Here is a 21,752-nt window from a genome sequence, read left to right as displayed (position 1 = left end):
CTCACAGAACATACTGAGAAATGTAGAGAATTTCAAATCCAACGGTAAAAGTGTAGTGATGTGGAACACTAAATCCTGGACATGGCATAGACATTGCCTCTTGAACTTGACAGCAGCTGTAATTACCTGTACTAGCTCCTATCTTGGCAAGGGTAGGAGCTCACAAGGCCACACTCCTTCCTGATTACATAAACACAGTTCATGATTGCTACCAGAGGAAAAGACAATCTCTTCACTGATATCCTCACCGGGAAGGTGCTATGTTCCTGTGAACAGCCCCTCAGTCAAATTCTTCTTAGCACCCCTAATGAAATTCATAAGACAATCCAAAGAAAAAGGAAGGAAATAAAGGGAGTGGGAGGAAGAAACACTATTTTAAATAGGGCTAGTTAGGAAGGGAAGGTGATCCATGGGAATGGGACAAAAGAAAGTAATTGGGGATGGAAATAAATATCATAAGGAATTATATTCATGCATGAAAATGCCAGATGAAACTCATTATATATAACTAACTTATGATAATAAAAATTTAAAAAGATACAAAATACTACATAAGAAATAACTGGTGAGCAATATATTGTTATTTTAATTTTAAAAGGTTTACTCTTTTGAAATCTAGCAATGTCCTATAGTTTCTCTTTGATAAACAAACACACACACACACACATACACACACACACACACACACTCAGAGACAACTATATGTATATGTACTATAGAAGTCATTTATCACTAAAGTCATATGTTCAATGATGCTGGTGTATACTACATCTGATATTCAGAGTCTTGCTATGATATCAGAAATGTCAAATGCCTTAGAAATGCTTTAACAGAAAAACAAAACCAAAACTAAGTGTGAACCCTAAGCCATACTCAGAGAGATGCAGGTAACATAATACAGTATGAAATTTCCCCCACCCTCTGCACTGTGGACTTCCAACAAAAAGCAAATCTGATTTCCCCAGATCCCTCTACCCTCAACAGAAATGAAGGCACCTCCAACCTTTCTGGACTTCAGCTTTCCACCTTCTTTCTTGGAACTAACAGTTCCTCCATTTGTACCTAATGAATGATTCAAAATCACATAAGAATCAATAAATACTACACAAGTCTTTTTTAAATTTTTTATTTTTCTATTTATTACAAATTATTCACTTTATATCCTAGCTGTAGCTCCCTCCCTAGTCCCTACCCATTCTTGGCAGCCCTCCCTCTTCTCCCATAACCCTCCCTGAATCCACTGATAGGGGAGGTCCTCCTCCCATTCCATCTGACCCTGCCCTATAAGGTCTCATCAGGGCTGGCAGGATTGTCTTCCTCTATTGCCTGGTAAGGCTGTTCCTCTCCACCTCAGGCAGTGGTGATCAAAGAGCCAGCCACTGAGTTCATGTCAGAGACAGCCTCTGTTCCCCTAACTAGGGAAAGCATTTGACCCAGCAGGGTATCAAAGAAGATGCTGAGACTCTTAGCCAAACTTTGGGCAGAGTGCAGACAATCTTATGAAAGAAGCAGAAGACAGAAAGACCTGGAGGGAACAGGAGCTCCACCAGGAGAGCAACAGAGTCATAAAAATTGGGCCCAGGGGTCTTTTCTGAGACTGATACTCCAACCAAGGTCCATTCATGAAGATAACCTAGAACTCCTGCACAGATGTGGCCCATGTCAGCTCAGTCTCCAAACAGGGTGCCCTAAAAGGGGAACAAAGTTTTATTTATTTTTTTAAGGTTTGATGGTAGTAAAAGAAATGTCCAGCTGTTGAAATAATTCATACTTTTTTCCTAGACTGTTAGGATAGACCATCACAGCTCTTAGACCTATTCCTTGTGAGCATGAAGCACTGGCGGAGACCTGTGCACAGAATCAGATATTGTTGCTGACACAGCTGAGTGAGCTCTGTGCCATTAAGGAAAGTCTTCTAAAGTCAGTTTTCCTCATCTTGTCTAAAACCAAAAACAGGGTTAAATGAAACAATGTACATGACTCTAGCACTTATTGCATTCTCAACATACATGAAAGCAGAGACTGGTACCCTCCTGTGCCCATTAACTCCAAAGGAAGCTCCATGTGGACTTTCCTGATCATTTTTGCCTACTTCCTCTGCAAACACTGAACATGCCTTCCAACACAAACATGATAACCTGAACGGGAGTCTAAATCTCCAGTGTTAGCATGACCTCTTGCTTGTTTGTTTTTTTTTAATTCTAAATAAATCAATAATAAAAAAATAAATATGGTGCCATATAAAAAAGGGCATAGGTATGAGAATTTCTCTAATCCACTAAGAGGTTGCAAATATAGTAGGAAAAGATTATAGAGCTGAAGTGACAAATATTTTGATATAAAATATTTTATATCACAAAGCAAAGGTTGAACCTACTAACTGCATTTAATAATCCTTCCGATACTTTGTGATCTGGATGTAAATGTGAGATGATAATTTAACACTGCATTCAAGTGAAATGATATGAGTAATCACTTGACATGAAAACTTAAATGCAAGCCTGAGGAACCACTTTCAGCAACAGCTCTCCAAAGTGATGGAACCGGGCATCTCAGTGATGTGGATTTACTATGAAAATCTGCTCTTCATACACTTCAAGATACACAAACACAGTGTATGCTCTAATTATGCTTTTTAAAAAAAGGCACAGATACTCCATAAACATAACAAAAGGCCGAATTAGAAAGCGAGCAGCATGAAACAGGAACAGCTGGTATAAACTCTGCACATCACTCAAGGAGGCAATGAGGCCCACAGAGCTTCTCAGTGAGTGCAAAAGCACACTAGGTGGTGAGGAAATAGACACTTTAGATCTGGGAAGAGAAACATACTTCATCCTCTTCAGGATGCCAGCAGAGGCTTGGATAAGGGACTCTCCCAGTCTTAATGAGCTGCACTCCATTCCCAGCTGTTCCCAGAGTTCACTGCAGCAAAAAACATACATCCAAAAAAACCCTCTGGAGTCCGCAGAGTCAGAGGTGCAGGGAAAACGCTAAGCCACACTTCTGCTGAGGCTCTGATGTAAAAAAAAAAAAAAAAAAAAGAACAAGAATTTAAATACATAGTTGTGCACACAGGATATTTTCTTCCAATCTACCTCGCACACGTTTGTCTCTCTTTTGTTCATATAAACACACTGAATGATTTTTTTTAGTTAATTGAAAGTATTTTACATCAATTTTGAGGTTAAAGAAAACTAACCTGCCTGTACAGAGGGTATCCACAGGCCTCTGACTCTCTGAGGCCTGTCTGATTAAAAATACTAAATGGTCATGTAATATTTGAATAAACCTGAACACTTTTGTAATCAACTGATATTTTTCTTACTATTCTTCTGATGATATGGCTCATCTCAATAACTAATCCTACATCATAATTAAACTCCAAGCTTGATATCAACTTGGAAGGAAATAGGCAACATTTAAAAATAAGTTTAATTTACCTAAATTATGAAAACGGGATTGTTTTAATCTGAGAGACATTGAAAGAACTGAAGTAAATGACCTTGGATAGAAACTATTTTACTATGATTATAAAAAATTATATCAATATATAATATGACATATGAATAGAAAACACTACTAAAGTATTGCAAATATCCTCAAGGTTATACTTTAATGATTTGCAATTAGTTTATTATTAGTCTTGCTGTTATATTTTATTATTCATTATAACCATTTTAATAAAGATGTTTCTTTCTGGATGATACACTGCTTAATACATTTAACATTATTTTGAGGAGTGCACAGATCTCCATGACTCAGAACCTTCCTTTAAAAGAAAACAGAAGGGTTCCTCCACTGCTGGTGGGAATGTAAACTGGTACAACCACTCTGGAAATCAATCTGGCGCTTTCTCAGACAACTAGGAATAGCGCTTCCTCAAGATCCAGCCATACCACTCCTAGGCATATACCCAAAAGAGGCGCAAGTACACAAAAAGGACATTTGCTCAACCATGTTTGTAGCAGCTTTATTTGTAATAGCCAGAAGCTGCAAACAACCCAGATGCCCCTCAACTGAAGAATGGATGCAGAAACTGTGGTACATCTATACAATGGAGTATTACTCAGCAATGAAAAATAAGGAAATCATGAAATTTGCAGGTAAATGGTGGGACCTGGAAAGGATCATAATGAGTGAGTTGTCCCAGAAGCAAAAAGACACGCATGGTATATACTCACTCATATAAACATACAACATAGAATAAACCCACTAAAATCTGTACATCTAAACAAACTAAGCAAAAGAGAGGACCCTAACTAAAATGTTCAATCCCCATCCTGAAAGGCAAAGAGGATGGACATCAGAAGAAAAAGAAAACAGGAAACAACCTAGGAACCTGCTACAGAGGGCCTCTGAAAGCCAGAAGAAAACAGGAAACAACCTTGAAACCTGCCACAGAGGGCCTCTGAAAGCTTCTGCAGTATAGACTGTCAAAGCAGATGCTGAGCCTGATGGCCAACTGATGGGCAGAGTGAATGGAATTCTATGTAAGAAGTGGGAAATAGTAATAGCTGGAGGGGATGGGAACTCCACAAGGAGAGCAACAGAACAAGATAATTGGAACACAGGGAACTTCCCAGAGACTCATACTCCAACCAAGGACTATTCATGGAGATGACCTGGAACCCCTGCACAGGTGTAGCACATGACAGTTCAGTGTCCAAGTGGGTTACATAGTAATGGGAAGAGGGACTGCCTCTGACAGGGGAGAGCAGCCTTATCAGGCCACAGTAGAGGACAATGCAGCCACTTTTGATGAGAACTGATAGACTAAGATCAGAAAGAAGAGGAGAACCTCCCCTATCAGTGGACTTGGGGAGTGGCATGCATGCAGAAAGGGGAGGGAGGGTGGGATCGGGAGGGGAGGAGGGAAGGGCTTATGGGGGGATACAAAATGAATAAAGTGTAATTAATAAAAAATTAAAAAAAAAGAAAACAGAAAAGGAAAGTTACAAAAGAGTATCAGAAAAATTGGAATAAAACCCATTATCCAAAGGTATTTTCCAAGGTATGCATTATGCTGAAACTACAGACAAGTTAAGGGAAAAAAAAAGTGATTACTGTTCTTGCCAGCAAACATCACTAAGACTTAAAGGTTAAGGTGAACTATTTGGTCACATTGAAAATAATTTCCAGCAACTAGTTTAACCATAGAAATACTAGTGACTAGCACAGCTGCTTAAGAGAAGTTGAAGGCAAAGCTCAATGGCAAGGTCAGAAGTTGGATCCTTCTCAGTCAACTGCTAAGACACCACCTACAGAACACGAGGTTTCACTGTAGGAACCTCAGCCCTCACTGTGACTAGCTGGAATTAAGAGATAACCCATGCAAGACATGTCAAATCAGCAAATGTCACACTGAAAAGATGCCACCAGGTAAAAGGTCTTTTTTATTTACAGGAAGGATTTTGAAGGACAACAGAGTAACTTTGTGAAATACCAGAAAGACACTGAACTAATCACCAACCAGTATGTTATACTTTTCACAAATATCTGGTCAATTCCATCTATATCTAAAAGATATTCTCAAAATAGTGGTTTGTTAAGCTCACTTACAAAACGCAGAGGAACAACAACTCAGTACTAAAAGAAACCACACAGGATAATTTCAAAGGTATACGCTTTAGATTTCAGCTTATGCCTTGGCCTCATCATCACCTAAAATGTTTGCCACCACTCTCTGGAAAAGCAAGAAAGTAAACTCAATGTTGCCTGGCTTTTTCCAAACTAATGTACACAGAACTGTGATTTAACATAGTCAAATGCTTACTGAACTTAAAGTATAGAGTTTTTTAACAGGCCACGGTTATTATTTTATGAGGTTATGAACTTTTTTCTTTCTGTCCTGATTTTTTTTTCTTTTAAAATATCATTGTACTAGACACAATCAAGTAATTGGTGCATGGATATAGGACACTTTATAGACATTAGATGGAATTTTAAACTGAAGAAAAGTTGGGTGTACTGCCATAAAAAAAAATTTGTGTATTTAAAATGTTTGTAGCTAGGAAAAATAATAAAACAAGGAAAGGAAACAAAAGAAAAGGAAGAGGAGGAGAGAAAGGAAGGGAGAGGGGAAAAGAGAAGAAAGAAAGAGAAAGGAAAGAAGGAAGAGAGAGAAAGAAAGAGAGAGATAGAAAGAGAGAGAAATAAGAGTGAGAGCGAGAGAGAGAAAGACTTACAAAAAAGAAAAACATGCTTTCCCTCTTAGAACACATTCTTCTGAGCTACATACCATTCTATATTTAAAAAATCTGCAAATGGAATTATGATTCGGTTTAAAAAAAAACATAGTACCACCATAATTGTGCCCAATGAGCCCAAAATATTAAACTTTTATTTTCAAGTATGGCTTTCATCATTACCTTCTACAATGTGGTATATATGATAATATCTCTTTGTTATTCAGAAGAGGAAGAATCCCATACAAAATAAATGACTTCAATTGCCTTATAAATAAAACATGGATAAATGTCTTGGTAAAATAAATTAAAGGAGCATTTGTATTTGATCATTCCATCATATTACTGTCTTTGTCTACAAGCCAAAGGAGCTCTTGTGTGTTTCTTGAAATTCATTACGGGTAACGTCTATAATGGAAAAAACTTACTATAAAGTTGTGGGTACAGTTAAAACAAATAATACAGATAAGGCACCTCCAAGAGACTCAATGCACACTACAGGCACAGGTCTCACTAATGACAGCCAACACCTGAAATGCTGAGCTCTGTTGCTGTGTTTCAGAAGAACTTCTACTACTTTTATAAATTAAAAACTGCACCATTAAAATGACTGCATGTTTGTACTAAAATTCATTTTAACCTCTGAAGATTTAACAATGACAGAAAAGGAATACTAGTCTTGAGAAAACACATTTACTCACTTGGATTTAAATCAATAAGGGTCATGAGATAAGCTAATTACACCCAGTTCTAATTAAACTGAACATACTGCATTATTTATTGCCATAGAGTTGCAGAAGAGATATAGATGACACAGAAGTGGAATACATCACAAATCCTAAGTACACTGGGATACATCTTAGAGGTGTCGCTCCATTGTTGTGTTTGTTCCTATTAGAGTTGAAATGCACTGGGGTAAACAAAGAGCTTCAAAACCTATAGAAATAAACGTAAACAAATACTCTTGGCCTTTGTAACAGGGAATCTTTGCTGCTTAAAGTAAATTTTTTAACAAATTTACCAACTATTTGTAGTGAGAAAATGGTGAAACAGAACTTTCTTCTTTGTGATGGGGAGACTGATTTATAAACATAAAAATTTAATTAACACACACACATGCACCAAATCAGGCAAATTCTAAAGATTTTAAGTCTTTAAACTATTGTTACCAAATATCAGGAAATAAACAAAGAAAGTACTATTCAAATAAACAGAGAAGTGTTGTTTTTATTTACGGCTACTCATCAACCCAATAAAAGTCAAAGAGGGAGAGGGAGGGTAAAGAATGTCAGAGGCAGGAGCCTACCACAGAGGGCCTCTGAAAGCATCAAGGCAGATGCTGAGACCTATAGCCAAACTTTGGGCAGAGTGCAGGGAATCTTATGAAAGAAGTGGGAGATAGTAAGACTCCACAAGGACAGGAGCTCCACAAGGAGAGCAACAGAATCAAAATATCTGGGCACAGGGATCTTTTCTGAGACTGATACTCCAGCCAAGGACCATTCATGGAGATGGCCTGGAACCCCTGCACAGAGGTAGCCCATGGCAGTTCAGTGTCCAAGTGGGTTCCATAGTAATGGGGACAGGGACTGTCTCTGACAGGAACCGATTGGCCTGCTCTTTGATCACCTCCCCCTGAGGAGGGAGTAGCCTTACCAGGCCACAGAGGAAGACAATGCAGCCAGTCCTGAGGAGTCCTGATAGACTAGGGTTGGAGGAAAGGGGAGGAGGACCTCCATTATCAGTGGACTGGGGAAGGGGGCACAGATGAGGAAAAGGGAGGTAGGGGAGGTTTGGGAGGAAAGAAGGAAGGGAGTTACAGGGGGATAAAAAGGGAATAAACTGTAATTTATAAAAATAAAAATAAAATTTAAAAAGTACAATAAAAATGTCAGAAGCAAGGGGTGCAAATTACAAATAACAGCAAAAAGTATATTAACTTTAGTATACACTGAAATTACTCGTTACATGCATTGTAGATTATGACTTCAATGGCTATTTAACTTAGATTTTAGATTTGAAATTTAGATTAGATTTGAAAATATTTTTACAACAAGCATTTAATATGTCCTGCATTTGCACAATTATTTATCTAGCATGTTTCCCCACTGTTCCCAAATAAGTTACTTCATAAACAAACAAACCTATCAACTGCATTTCAGAATAGGGGAAAATAAGAGTCCCACAATCTATTCATTTGTATTTTGATCCTTACTAAGTTCCTTGTAAGGGCTAGACCGTTCATGGAAAGACCCAAATTTAAAAGTTAAGGCCACAAAACATGAGCACATCTATGCACATGTGTGTGTGCATATGCATGTGCGCACACACGTGAACATATAATACTCCAAGTGAGATTAAAGATTAAAATGAAAAAAGTTATGAAATAACGTGGTTATCAGCAGATATAACAAATGTAAACAGTGAATGCGTTATATCTATTCCAGTTCTGGGCCAAAGTGGCCCCAAAGGAACTCCCAGACAACCTGGACTGTTGACTGCTTCCCCTAAATGGATGGTCAGGTTGAAGATGTTGAAGACAACACTGATACAACCATTGAACAGAGGAGAAGTTGAGCTAGGACCTACCTAGAGCCTTCACCTATGTGGATTAGCATTTATGGAACTGCATACTACTTTTAATCTACAATGATGACTTGACTACAATAATCAAAAAAACAACAGTGGCATAAACTTATAGGAATAGCCAAATAAACCTGATTGGATTTAAAGCCCACTCCATGAGCTGGAATCTATCCCCAATTCTATTCAAGTGGCCAAGAATGTAAGACTAGATAGGCCAGAACATAGGGAAAAACCAGATATTACACTTTTGCCAAAGGAATGTAGCAATAAAATGACGACTAACAACATTCTGCTATGCTCATATATCAATGTCTTGCTCAAACATTGTCAGAGATGCTTCCTCCTGCAGTAGATGTGAACAAATACAAAGACACACAGACAGACAATACAGAGAAAGGGAGAGATCTTGGAACACTTCGTCCTAATTGGGATGTCTCCATCAAATCCCTTCCCTCAGGGCTCAGGTAACTCTGCAGAAAACAAGACAGAAAGACTGTAAGACACAGAAAGGATGAACACCACCAAAGAATCAAGGTCACCTAAATAAAGCAGGACTAATGTACACATGTACTCACAGACACTGTGGTAGAATGCACAAGGCCTACATAGGTCTATATCAGATGGGATCTCAGCTCTAAGAGTAGGAGTAGATACAACCCCCATTCCAAACTCAGAAACTATCTCTAATTGATAACTCAGAATTGAAAATTTAATTTTCTATAATTGAGTCTCACTGAGGATACAAAGTGATCTCTTTTTAATTAATTAATTAATTCAATTTACATTTTGTTCATAGCCCGTTGCTTCTCTCTTCTTGGTCCAACCTTCCCTCCCACTTGTTCCCTCACTCCTTCCCTATTCCTCAGAAAAGGGGAGGCCCTCCATCCCAGATCATAAAGTCACTTCAGGACTGAGCCTGTCCTCTTTCCCTGGGGTCTGATGAGGAATCCCCATGGAGGTAGAGGGAGAAAAAAGAATCAAAAAGCAGGCAACTGAGTCCATGTGAGAGACATCCCCCACTCCCTTTAATAGAAAACCCAAATAAACCCTAAGCTGCCAATGGGCTACATCTGTGTAGGGGGCCTAGGTCCTTGGTTGGTGCTTCAGTCTCCACAGGCCCCTCTGGGCCCTTGTTAGATGGCTCTTGTAGAGTCTCTGTAACCTCCAGGTTCTTCTATCCTTCTCCCTACTTTTCCACAAGGTTCCCTATGCTTCATCCAATGTTTGGCTGTGAGTCTGTGCATCTCTTTCAATCTGCTACTGGGTGGAGCCTCTCAGAGGACAGCTCCTGTCTGTAAGCATAGCCGAATATAATTAATAGTGTTAGGGGCTGGCTCTCTCCCATAGGGTGGGTCGCAGGTTGGGCCAGGCATCGGTTGGACATTCTATCAGTCTCTGTTCTATCTTTATCTCTGCACATCTTGTAGGCAGGGAAAATTTAGAAGATATGTAACAAGGAGAACCCAAGAGAAGATGCTTACATCTCACTCAGAAGGGGAAATAGAATAGACAAGAAAAGTGGTTGAAGAGGGGAACACAGAGGAAAAGAGGGTGGAAAACAGAGCTGGGATGAGCTGGGGTAAGAGGACAGAGGGCCTACAAAGAGAAGAGAATCTGTGGGTGGGGCATCTCTATGACAAGCTGGAGACCTAAGACAGGGTAGGTTTCTGGGAGAAGATGAGGTTGAATCTTGCTGAGACTCCTACTAGCACAGGTATGGAGACTGAAAAGGACACCCTCTAATTAGAAAGGACTCCTACTGGAGGAATGAAAAAAAACCAATCCACCCACACAAACTTCGATACAAACCAATATCGACCTTTTTTTGCCGGACCTTTTTCCTTTTTAATAATAATACCTTCCAGGTCTTTTGTATTCTGTCTTCTGGTTTTGTGCTTTTTATAGATTCTTGTGTGTATAAACGTGTGTTTCTTCATCTATAGGTTTCTTGCGCTTTGTTGTTGTTGTTGTTGTTGCTTTTTCTTCTGTTTGTTTTATACAAACAGAAGAAAGATTTTAATTTATTTAGTTTTGTTTTACCTTATTGTATTATACTTATTATTATTATTGATATTTAGAGGCCTGTTGGCTTTTTTTTAGGAGAGACAGAAAGGGTATGGATCTTAAGTTGTTGATTGAGAGACAGGGTATTGAAATCCAGCTGCCCAGCCTCTCTATCTGTGTGATTCTAGTCATGCACCACCTTGTGACAAACTTTTTCTCAGAGAATTTTTTGTTACTCTCAGGTAAAAAGTATTTGTAAAGCAAATATTTGATACATCTTCATGCTTAGCTTCAAATTTTGCAGTTTTATTCTATCTTAATATTTTAACCATCTCTAATTATTTTAGTCACATAAAAGGGGATAAAGTTGGTATATGTATTTCCAATTGCCACTGCACTAATTCTAATAAAAGTCAACGGGTCCTGAAACCTGGAGGTGTATCTGTTCCCTCTGACACTACACTTTTATTTACCTAGAAACGTCAGAAACTGCTTTTTCTGCTAACAGTGTCTGTAATATGTGATGTCCTACAAAGCCCAACTTCTTACACTTCTGACTCTCCTGTGTCTCCTGAAAATTCTTTTGTTTCTATGACAATATCTCATGAATTCCCTTTCCACACACCTCTTTTTCTACTTTATGATTACTAGTTTCAATACATTGTCTCAAAGCTTATAGATAATACATGCCTGCTCTATGTGTTGGATTTATATCTTTGAGGTTGTACTGCTTAAATTTATACCCTAATTTTTATTTATGACAAGTACTTTTCTGTTATCTTCATAAAACATTTAAATACTACTTAACACTTTTTAAAGCCTCATTGAATATTTACCTATGTTCTCTTGAACACTTAAGTAGTTGCCACTTTTCATTTTTAATTAATTTATTTTTTTATTAATTACAATTTATTCACTTTCTACCCTAGCTGTAGCCGCCTGACTCATCCCCTCCCAATTCTACCCTGCCTCCCTCTTCTCCACCCATGTAACTCCCCAGGTCCACTTATAGGGAAGGTCCTCCTCCCATTCCATTTGATCCCAGTCTATCTGGTCTCATCAGGACTAGCTGCATTGTTTAGTTGCCACTTTTTCATTGCACAGTGAACAATGCTGCTAACTAAGAATGTGAAAGCATGTTAAAGTTCTTACCTGGAATTATTTGAAGTTGCAATGAGTACAAATTTGGGGATTTTTACTTTGGTTTTTTTTTTGTTTTTATATATTTATCATAATTTCCTCAAGATGGAAACCTAAAATATTTGAGAAGAGTGAAGAAGAAAAGAACAAGAGGATGAATAATTTAAATCTTTTGACCTGCCACTATAAAAAAAGAAAGTCCTTGTTGTATGTATAGTTGAACATATTTCGGATATATGCCTAGGAGTGGTACAGCTGGATCTTGAGGTAGCTAATGTCCCTCAACGGAAGAATAGATACAGAAATTGTAGTACGTTCACACAATGACATACTACTCAGCTATTAAAAACAAGGAAATCATGAAAATTGTAAGCAAATAGTGGGAACAAAAAAAAGATCATCTTGAATGAGGTAACCCAAAAGCAGAAAGACACACATGGTATATACTCACTCATAAGTGATTATTAGACATACAATACTGAATAAACATATTAAAATCTATACTCCTAAAGAAGCTAAACAAGAAAAACCCTAGGGAAGATGCTCAAGATCCTCATTCAGAAGGGCAAATGTGATAGCCATTGGAAGCAGGAGAAGACAGGGAACAGGACAGGAGCCTACCACAGATGGCCACTGAAAGACTCTACTGATCAAGGTATCAAAGCAGAGGCTGAGACTCACAGCCAAACTGTGGGCAGAATGTATGGAATTTTATGAAAGAAAGGAGAGACAGAAAGACCTGGAGGGGACAGGAGTTCCAAAAGGAGACCAACAGAGCCAAAACAAAAACAATAAACAACAAAAACACCAACAAAAACTAGGTCCTGGGGGCCCTGTAGAGCCTGGAGAAGACCTTAAAACCCTGCTCAGATGTAGGCCATGGCAGCTCAGTCTCCAAATGGGTTTCCTAGTAAGGGCAACAGAAGCTGTCTCTGACATGAACTCAGTGGCAAGCTCTCTGATGACCTCCTCCCTATGAGGTGCAACTTGTCAGGCCACAGAGGAAGACAATGAAGACAGTCCTGATGAGACCTGATAAGCTATGGTCAGATAGAAGGGGAGAAGGACCACTCCTATCAGTGGACTAGAGAAGGGGCATAGGAGGAGAAGAGGGAGAAAAGGACGGATTGTGAGAAGAGGGAGGGGCCACAGCCAGGATACAAAGTGAATAAATTGTAATAAATAAATTAATAAATAAATATATATATATATATATGAGGTAAAATTACTTGGAAGAAAAAGTCATACTTCGTACTGCCCTGTGTGCACTCTTCTATGATTTTACAGTCCCTCCCAACAAAAAAAAGAGAGAATGTTTCCCTGCCTTTCAAATGTGAGATATTAGCAAACGTGATACAAATCTAACTGATGGGTACATAAGCACAGTAAGCACAGGGGACTGCATCTTCTGTGAACAGACCCCAGCTGTCTTCTTTAATAATGGCAGGCACTGAAAATAAAGGCCCCAGATATCAGATGACTTTATCCCAGACCAGCCAACCACAGCTGAGCTGTTCAAATCCTGGGAATGAGACAGTCAATAAGAGGAAATGAACAATAATAAATATTTGATGTTTGATGGTCTTTGGAGTAACCTCTATACAGTAAAACCAAAGCAATGTGTGAATATGCAGAGTTAAATTAAATACTCACCTTTACTTTAATTTCAAATTTGATTGTTAAAAAGCATTTAAAGTTCTAACATGAAGCTTAGGGTAAAGTGGTAAAAATTATAAACCGATTTAATATTCTTAAATCATTAATACAATAGAGGGTTTTAGTGCTTGTTTTATTTTTCTGCCTCGGCAGATAATTTGTAGCAGTAGGCATTAAACATTGGCTTGTTTATTGGTATGTTTGTTTGTTTGTCTTTTTTTTGGGGGGGGGGGGGGGGGAGGCTTGTTCTTTTCAAATTTAAACCTTATCTGAGATTGTCTGGAAATTCCATAGTGACCTCTGTTTTCCTATTCTACGGACTAGAAGCTCCACTGTGACAGTGATTCTTGGTTGTCAACTTGACTACATCTGGAATGAATAATAAATCCAGAAATGGAAGGCACAGAAGTGAGGTTTGTTTTTTTTTTTTTTTTTTTTTTTGCTTGGTTTGAAGTGGGTGAATCTACTTCTAGTCCAGACCTTTGAGGCAGGAAGACACTAATCTGGCCACACCTTCTGCTAGAAGCCCATATAAGAACATGGAAAAGGAAAGCTCTTGCCCTTTACCTGCTTGCCCTCACCTTGCTAGCATATCAATTTCTTCACCAGCATTAGAGCTCACCTATGGGATAACAGCATATACTGAAGACTAGCTAAGTCCTTGTGGACTGAGTACTATTGGATTCTTGGACTTTTCATTTATAGTCAGCCATTGTTGGACTAGCTGGATTACAGCCTATAAGCCATCCCAATAAGTCCCATATATGTGTATATGTATGTGATATATATGTATACAAATATGTGTGCATATACACATATGTATATTTATATGTGTATGTATGTGTATATCTGTATATATACATGTATGTTACTCTAGAGAACCCTGACTAATACATCCCCCCTCCCAAGTAGTCACAAACACAGTCAAACATTCGTAAGCCATGTTCACAAATGTAGTAACCATCATCTAAATGGGCAGAACTCTTATCACTCTGTGAAGACGGCATATACTTTTTTGCCCAAATCAGCATCAGTATCTTTAGGGTTATAATAGATAACATATTCCTTGTTTCATAAGGATAGATTTACATATCAGGAACAGAAACAATAGAGTAAGATGGGTAAATGTGGAAATGGTGTATTTGCGTATTTACTACTTATGATGTTACCCTCGTCACATAGGAACAAATTCACACATTAGAAGAACAAAGGATAAACAACTCACCTTGAAGAGAACAATATAAAGCAACAATATCTTAAATGAATTACCTCTAAGGTAACTACCACAAATTATGGGAGAAAAATGAGGAACTGTTATGTCAAATTACACATATGCTCAAAATACTTAAGAAAATTGCCATATCGCTCAGCAGTTCAACTCACAGGCTAATATGCAAGCATAATGAAAAGTCTGTATCCACAAAAAAATATGAACATTCATAGTGGCAGTACCTCCTATCATAACCAAAACTAAAAACAGCATAATGCTCATAAATTGATGGTAAATAATGTGTCTATACAATACAAACTATAAAAAAAACAAGAAAATAACACAAAGTTCAATAATATTAAAAGCCTTAAAAAGTAAGTTTCAAAAGTTAGACACTAGTCATCAAGATCATATATTGTAAGATTCCATTATGTGAAATGTCCAGACAAGGGAAGTCTACAAAGAACAGATTACAGCCACCTGGGATTACAGGACTTGTAAAGAAATAAGGAATCACTGTTAAATGTCAACAGTTTCTTCAGAGATTAATAAAAATTATTCAATACCAATGTGTTGATTATGGTGACAGAGCTACCTGACTGTCTCTAAAAACATTAAGTAATATAAAATATGCGAGTTTTATCTTGATATATTTGCTTTTGATATGGGGTAAAATAAAACAAGATACAAAAATAATACCAAAAGCCCCTCCAAACCTTGTGGTGTTTAGACAGTTGATGAGACCAACAGTGATTAAAATAGCAAACAGCTCAGTCATATAGGTGATAAATCATCCTCAATGCAAACAAACTGATAGCATATATCCTTCCAGTACTGTGAAGTTTTGTGACTGACCAACCCAAACACCTATAAATGACATGTAAATTAACATGCAAAAACTGGAAACCAACAAATTTTCTATCCAGGCAACAAACTAAAGTTATTGACCATAACTGTGTACAAATGAGTAAAGTTATTGTTCTGATAAAGATTATAAACTGTAAAAAGAGCTAATAGCAACACGTTCTTTAGAAATTCATGGTGGGAGAACATCTACTTTTTGACAACTGTAAAAACTAATGAAGCAGTTCCTGATGAAGTAACTATCAGAACTAGAAAACAGAAGACTCAATGCTATCTGAACAAAGCATGGCCTGACTGCTTCAATACTACATTATAGTTAAGAATAGCAAAATTCTGTAGACTATTATTTTGTTCAACTGACAGTGTCCTTTGCTTTATAGAAGTTTTTCAGTTTCATGAGGTCCCATTTATTTATTGTTGATCTTAGAGCCTGGACTGCTGGTGTTCTCTTCAGGAAGTTGTCTCCTGTGTCAATGAGATCAAGGCTCTTCCCCACTTTTTCTTCTAACAGATTTAGCAAAAGATCATCTTGAGTGAGGTGACACATAATCAGAAAGAAACTCATGGCTCATATTCACTTATAATATGTAAGTGAATATGAATTCGTCACATAATATAGGATAAACATATTAAAATCTACCAGACCTAAAGAAGCTAAACAACAAGGAGGACCCTAGGGAGGATGCTTAATACTCATTTAGAAGGCAAACAGGATAGACACCTGAAGATGCAGAAGAGAGGGAACAGGATGGGAGCCTACCATAGATGTCCTTTGAAAGACTCCACCTAGCAGGGGTTGAAGCAGATACAAAGACTCTCAGGCAAACTTTGGGCAGAGAGTAGGGAGTCTTTTGGAAAAGGGGGGGGGGGTAGAAAGATCCAGAGGGAATAGGAGCTCTGCAAATAGAACAACAAAGCCAACAAATCTTGGCTCAGGGGGCCCTGAAGAGACTAATGCACCAACCAAGGGACAGGATCTAGATCCTCTGCTCAGATGTAGCCCATAGACAGCTCAGTCTACACATGGGGTCCCTAGTATGGGGAGCAGGGGCTGTCTCTGCTATGGACTCTGTTGCCTGCTCTTTGATCACTTTCCCCTGGCAGGTGATCTTGGCAGCTCACATAGGAAGAGGATCCATGCAGTCCTGAAGATACTTAATAGGCTAGGGTCTGATAATATGAGAGAAAGACTCCCACTTTTAGTGGACTAGGAGAGGAAAATGGGGGACAAGAGGGAGGGAGAGTGGGACTGGGGGGAGATGAGGGAGGGGACTACAATCAGACATGAAGTGAATAATTTTTTTAAAATAAAACATAAAAAGAATAACAAAATAAGAATTGTTCATCTAGTTTTATTCCATCCTTAATATGAAATTAAAACAAAATAAACAAAAATCTGTGAAAAACTAATTCTTATTCAGAGATATACTTTAATACTGGGATAAACAATCTTAACTTGTCATCAGGATAATAAAGGTTGAACTGGTGGCAGCAACAAAAACAATCAGAATGTCCTTTGTTCACTGAAGAAAATAATCTTCATATGTCCACAGAGGACACACATACAAGAAATAAGATGGGTTGGCTCAAACAGAATCTATTCTGCTACAGGAAAAGACTCCCTCCATGGCTGTGCTGAGCCCATAGCACCCTCAACTGTAAGGCCTCGGGAGTTTGCTATCTAATCAGTTTAACAGGTATTGCCTCATTTTCTTTTAAACCTTAGTTTATTAGGCTGATTAAACTTCATAATGACTACTTGGCCTTTTCAATAAAAAGTTATGTTTGAAACATTCTGTTGAAGAAGACTAAAATATATAACCATTTAGAAAATGTTTCCGAGAAATACATAAAAACTTTGACGGTATAATAATATCGAGAAGATGTGCTAAGCATCTGATAGCTTCTATCTTTTGTTTCTGAATATGATAATTATCAAATTTAATGTACTAGAGGCTTAGAAAGAGTGACTTTCTGAGTCATGTGACTTGTAAAAGAATGTCAAAGGATCTCAGTTCAACCTAACTCACTTTCTTCCCTCCCTTATCCACCCCAACCTCTTTCCTGACTCAGCCCTTACAACACTCTTCTGGGTATTTAGAAGGCACTTCCCTACCTCTGGCCCTTCCACTTCCTAGCATCCTTCAGAAATCCTTACTCAGTTTTTTTTTTTTTTTTTTTTTAAAGCACTTCAAAACCTAATAGGGTTATTAGTATGAGGCGGGGGTGAGGACTTACCATAAATGCCCATGAGGGTCACACAGAGGTCGCTAACACTGCTTAGACTAAAACAAAGCCTGGAATGAAAACTGACACTAAAGTCCAGCAAAACATCTACTGAAAAGATAATATATTCTGAAGGAATTTTGTTGGTCAAAAATGAGGTATGTATTGTAAGCAGCTAAAATGACTCCTGGCCCTTCATTCAAAATTAGGCTGAAATCTCTGTTGAATAAAGTTTACAAACTAGCCCGTCATTCCTTATACTGAACATTCTTCAACTCCAGTTTTGTGATTCATGAATAAAACTCAGTGAAGGAGATCAGTACAAATATCCAATTATAGAGCTTGGTGATTGGTACTTTGTTACTATAGCTACAGGTTTTATGTCATTTGATGGGATGTATCTTTTCAAATTGCTGCGCCCCCCCCCCAGGGGGGTATAATGTTGATGACCTGTTAATGCCCACACATAATTCTATTAGATTCAATATTCTCCAGGGAAACTGGGTACTTTCTAAGTGCTATAGTGTTAAGAAGGAAGCAAAAATAGTAAGTAAGAGGCACCATGCTTATCCTGGCTCTTATCTTCTACCCTCATTTTATTCTAAGACTTCTTATACAGATCTGAAAATGTGTTCCTTGCGTCAGGGGAGTAGCTTCACAAAGTAGCTGAAAACGCTAACTCAGAGACCTACAAAGTAAAAGGATATGGGCAATGGGGTGGGCCTACAGATCTGTGTTTTAGTGACCTTTGCAGGGATCTGAAGTTCTTCCAAGTTAAAGATTATTGTCTCGATTCACACTCTGAATTTCATCTCTTCCTGAATAGGAACCAAAGGCATATTCCTATAAAGTTGGGAAATTCTGAAATTTGAAAAATGTTTAATATTGTAAAACAGGGTACCAAAAGTGACGTCAGGGATGAAAGGAAACAGGCATATCTAGACTTTTGCAAATAATTTAGGCAAGTGAAATGTTTTTTGAAAGTTTAAAAATGTTTTGAAAAAAGACTGTACCAAATTTTAAATAGGATTATCTGGTTAGTCCCTTCTAGATATATACTTTTAAGGAATACTCACACATGTTCACTGTGACATTTTAAAAATAGAGCAAGTTGAAACATGTAAAAGTGCAAACATATAAAACTGAAAACCTTGGTCCACATTATACATAGCTCTCAGGAGACTGGAACTCCTCATTAGCAAACTGTCATAGCATCTGCCTCTGAGACACCTGTCTGCACTTGCACAATACTATACTTTCAGCTGCAATTCCTTTAGACAGAAGTTGTTTTTGTTTTGTCTTGTTTTGTTTGTGTTTTGTTTTGTTGTTGTTTGAGACATAATCTCACCTAGCCCACACTGGCTCTGAACTCACTAGGTAGTAGAGTCTGGCTTTGAATTTCTAACTCTTCTGTTCCACCACCATAGTGCCAGTATCTCAGGTGTGCACTATGATACCCAGTGAAAGAATAAAGTTTCGAAACCACTAGACTAGGTAACTTCAAAAGATGCTTCCTACTCACAGGGAAGGATATAGAATACAATGATTTCAAGGAATTCTGTCACTGAGATTTAGTCAAACCTCAAGAATGTATATGGGTATATTCCAATAACTACATTGATACCATAGACTGTTGCCTAAAATATAAATCTATCAGGCCTATACCAAGAAATATATTTTCATAATGTACTTAGATATCCTAAAATATAATCTGTCATTAACTACATATATAAGACAACATCAATACAGCAGTCACTCTAGAAAAAGCAATTTTAAAAATATTTCTTGTGCCAGGCGTAATGGCACACACATTTAATCCCGTTGCTCAAGAGCAGAGGCAGGTGAATCTCTGAGTTGAGGCCAGCCTGGTCTACACAGTGAGTTCCAGGGCAACCAGGGCTACAGAGAGAGACCTTGTCTGGAACAAACAAATAAACACAAAAACAAACCAAATGAATAGATGAATGAATGAATAATTTCTTGAGCATGAGTTCCATTATAACATTTTAAAAATATATAGGTAGTTTGTAAAAAAAAAAAAAAAAAAATCATTTGTCTGTTTCAATTGTCTCAGAGGCTTACTGCCTCCTTTTGCTAACTTAGGCCTAGACCTGGAAGCTTCCAGGCTCCATACAGTCTAACCTATGGAATGTTTTCTGCCTCTGAGACTTATTTTTAATAAACTTACCCTTTCTTTTTGTTGCTGAGGTCTGAGCTGGCTGGTTCAACTAGGCTGTTCTTGTTCAAGCTCTAGCTAACTTATTCAATCTGGCTTTTTTTCTTGGCCTCTAAATTGCTCTGCTTGGTCTCAAACTAACTACAGCCATCTGTGCTAATCTCTGGCTCCTTCTCATTCCCTGGCTCACTCAGTCTTCACCTGAGTTCTCTCTCTACAACCCATCTATTACTATATGGGTAAAAAAAAGTCTCCTCTCTCTCACTACCCCTTAAGTAGCTTCCCTTTCCTCTCTCTTCTTATGAGAGTTGGGCATTTCCCATTCTGTCAACTCTTTCTCTGATTTTTCACTATTTTCTGTTATTCAATTAGATATCACTTTCAAACACGAGTGCTTCCTTCAACAAACTAACTTTACTTTCATACTTTGGGATTGAAGGCATTAAACAACCATGCCTGGATTAAAGGCATGTTTTTGCTCCAGCCAGATAATATAGACCTAGAAGGTCTTTGGATGCAATCTCTTGCCAGAATGGCCATATTCTGAATTAATTATTCTACAGTAGTTCATTTGAATACATTTATATTTTCCAGTGATGTCACTAAGAAGAGATAGTTCCTACATCATGTACTGAATCCTGCTGGTGGACATCAAGCGCACAATGAGTGAGCACGAGCCCTCAGCAATAGTTTACACAATTAAACTGAATACAACCACAACATCATAGCAATTAAAGCGTCCACAGAGGACTATGGTAATCACTTTTAACTCCCTTCCCTTTTTCCCCTTTATTTAAGGGAATCCAGCTACAAAATATCAAACATTTAGAAGGAAATCTAAAAACACTATTGTAGCATCAGACTCAGCAATGGATTCTCTCACTCTTTTCTAGGGTGCTGCTATTATATTAGCAGGGCCAAGCTTAGAGAAGCTCATAGGACATGAGATAGAAATTTTTGGTGCTGCTTTAGAAAGGGTTTCATAGTTCTGTCTCATTTCCTATCACAAAAACAAAACATTTCCACTGGTCATTTTAATAATAGATGCAAATGGCCATAATTCTAATTCAGGAGCTGGCAAACAATAACAAGCCTACAAAGCCATTAAAATAAACTAGAATTTTGCACATAAGCACTCAGAGAGAGAGGTATAGCTATCAAAACTGGAAGATGAGCACTAAAAGAAAATGAAAAATGTGGTTGTGAGCTGTAAAAACAGTAAGAACGCACTCAGGTAAATTATTTAAAAATTGATGTAGATGGCTTTGATATACATGTCTGCCATCCTGACTTCCCACTGAGTGATGCTAGACATTCCTGAGGTTGTATCTACTTCAGGCGAGTAGTAGCCATCGCTTAGATGATTCTCTCTAGTTAGTCTTTGGTTTTCTTTACACTTATTCCTACTTCAAAAGCTCAACAACCCCACATCACCATAATAGACTGTTCATCTATTCCAAACACTGTGTGTAATCTCTCCCAACAGACTGTCTAAACTCTGGAATCTTAAGACCTCAATGGCCTTTAAGCTTATAATGTGCTCACAAATATCTAATACCATCAAGGAGACTCCTCCTATGCCTAAGAAAATCCTTGCACTATCTTCATTAAAGGATTTCAATAGCAAGTTAACACTAAATGTACTTTCAGGAGTCCAGAGCAGTGAATCCCATCAAATATCTGTATAATTAAATGTAAAATA

General features: G+C 37.9%; 1 protein-coding gene across 2 annotated transcripts in view; it reads right to left on the bottom strand.

Moving 5' to 3' along the window:
• Exoc4 (exocyst complex component 4) overlaps window positions 1-21,752 on the bottom strand; it is an 824,181-nt gene that overhangs the window by 537,166 nt on the left and 265,263 nt on the right. The window contains exon 10 of one of the 2 annotated variants that reach the window (XM_055602013.1): window positions 8,120-9,244. The exons of the other annotated variant lie outside the window; for it this stretch is intronic. Coding sequence (XP_055457988.1) covers window positions 9,228-9,244 — 17 coding nt within the window. The 3' untranslated portion in view covers window positions 8,120-9,227. Of the gene's footprint in view, window positions 1-8,119; window positions 9,245-21,752 lie in introns of those variants that run through there. 2 annotated transcript variants of the gene reach the window in all.

The sequence above is a fragment of the Psammomys obesus genome, unplaced genomic scaffold, assembly GCF_907164565.1.
Source record: "Psammomys obesus unplaced genomic scaffold, mPsaObe1.curated_primary_1811, whole genome shotgun sequence".
In the NCBI taxonomy this organism is placed as follows: Eukaryota; Metazoa; Chordata; class Mammalia; order Rodentia; family Muridae; genus Psammomys; species Psammomys obesus.
This window is presented reverse-complemented; position numbering and strand designations above follow the sequence as displayed.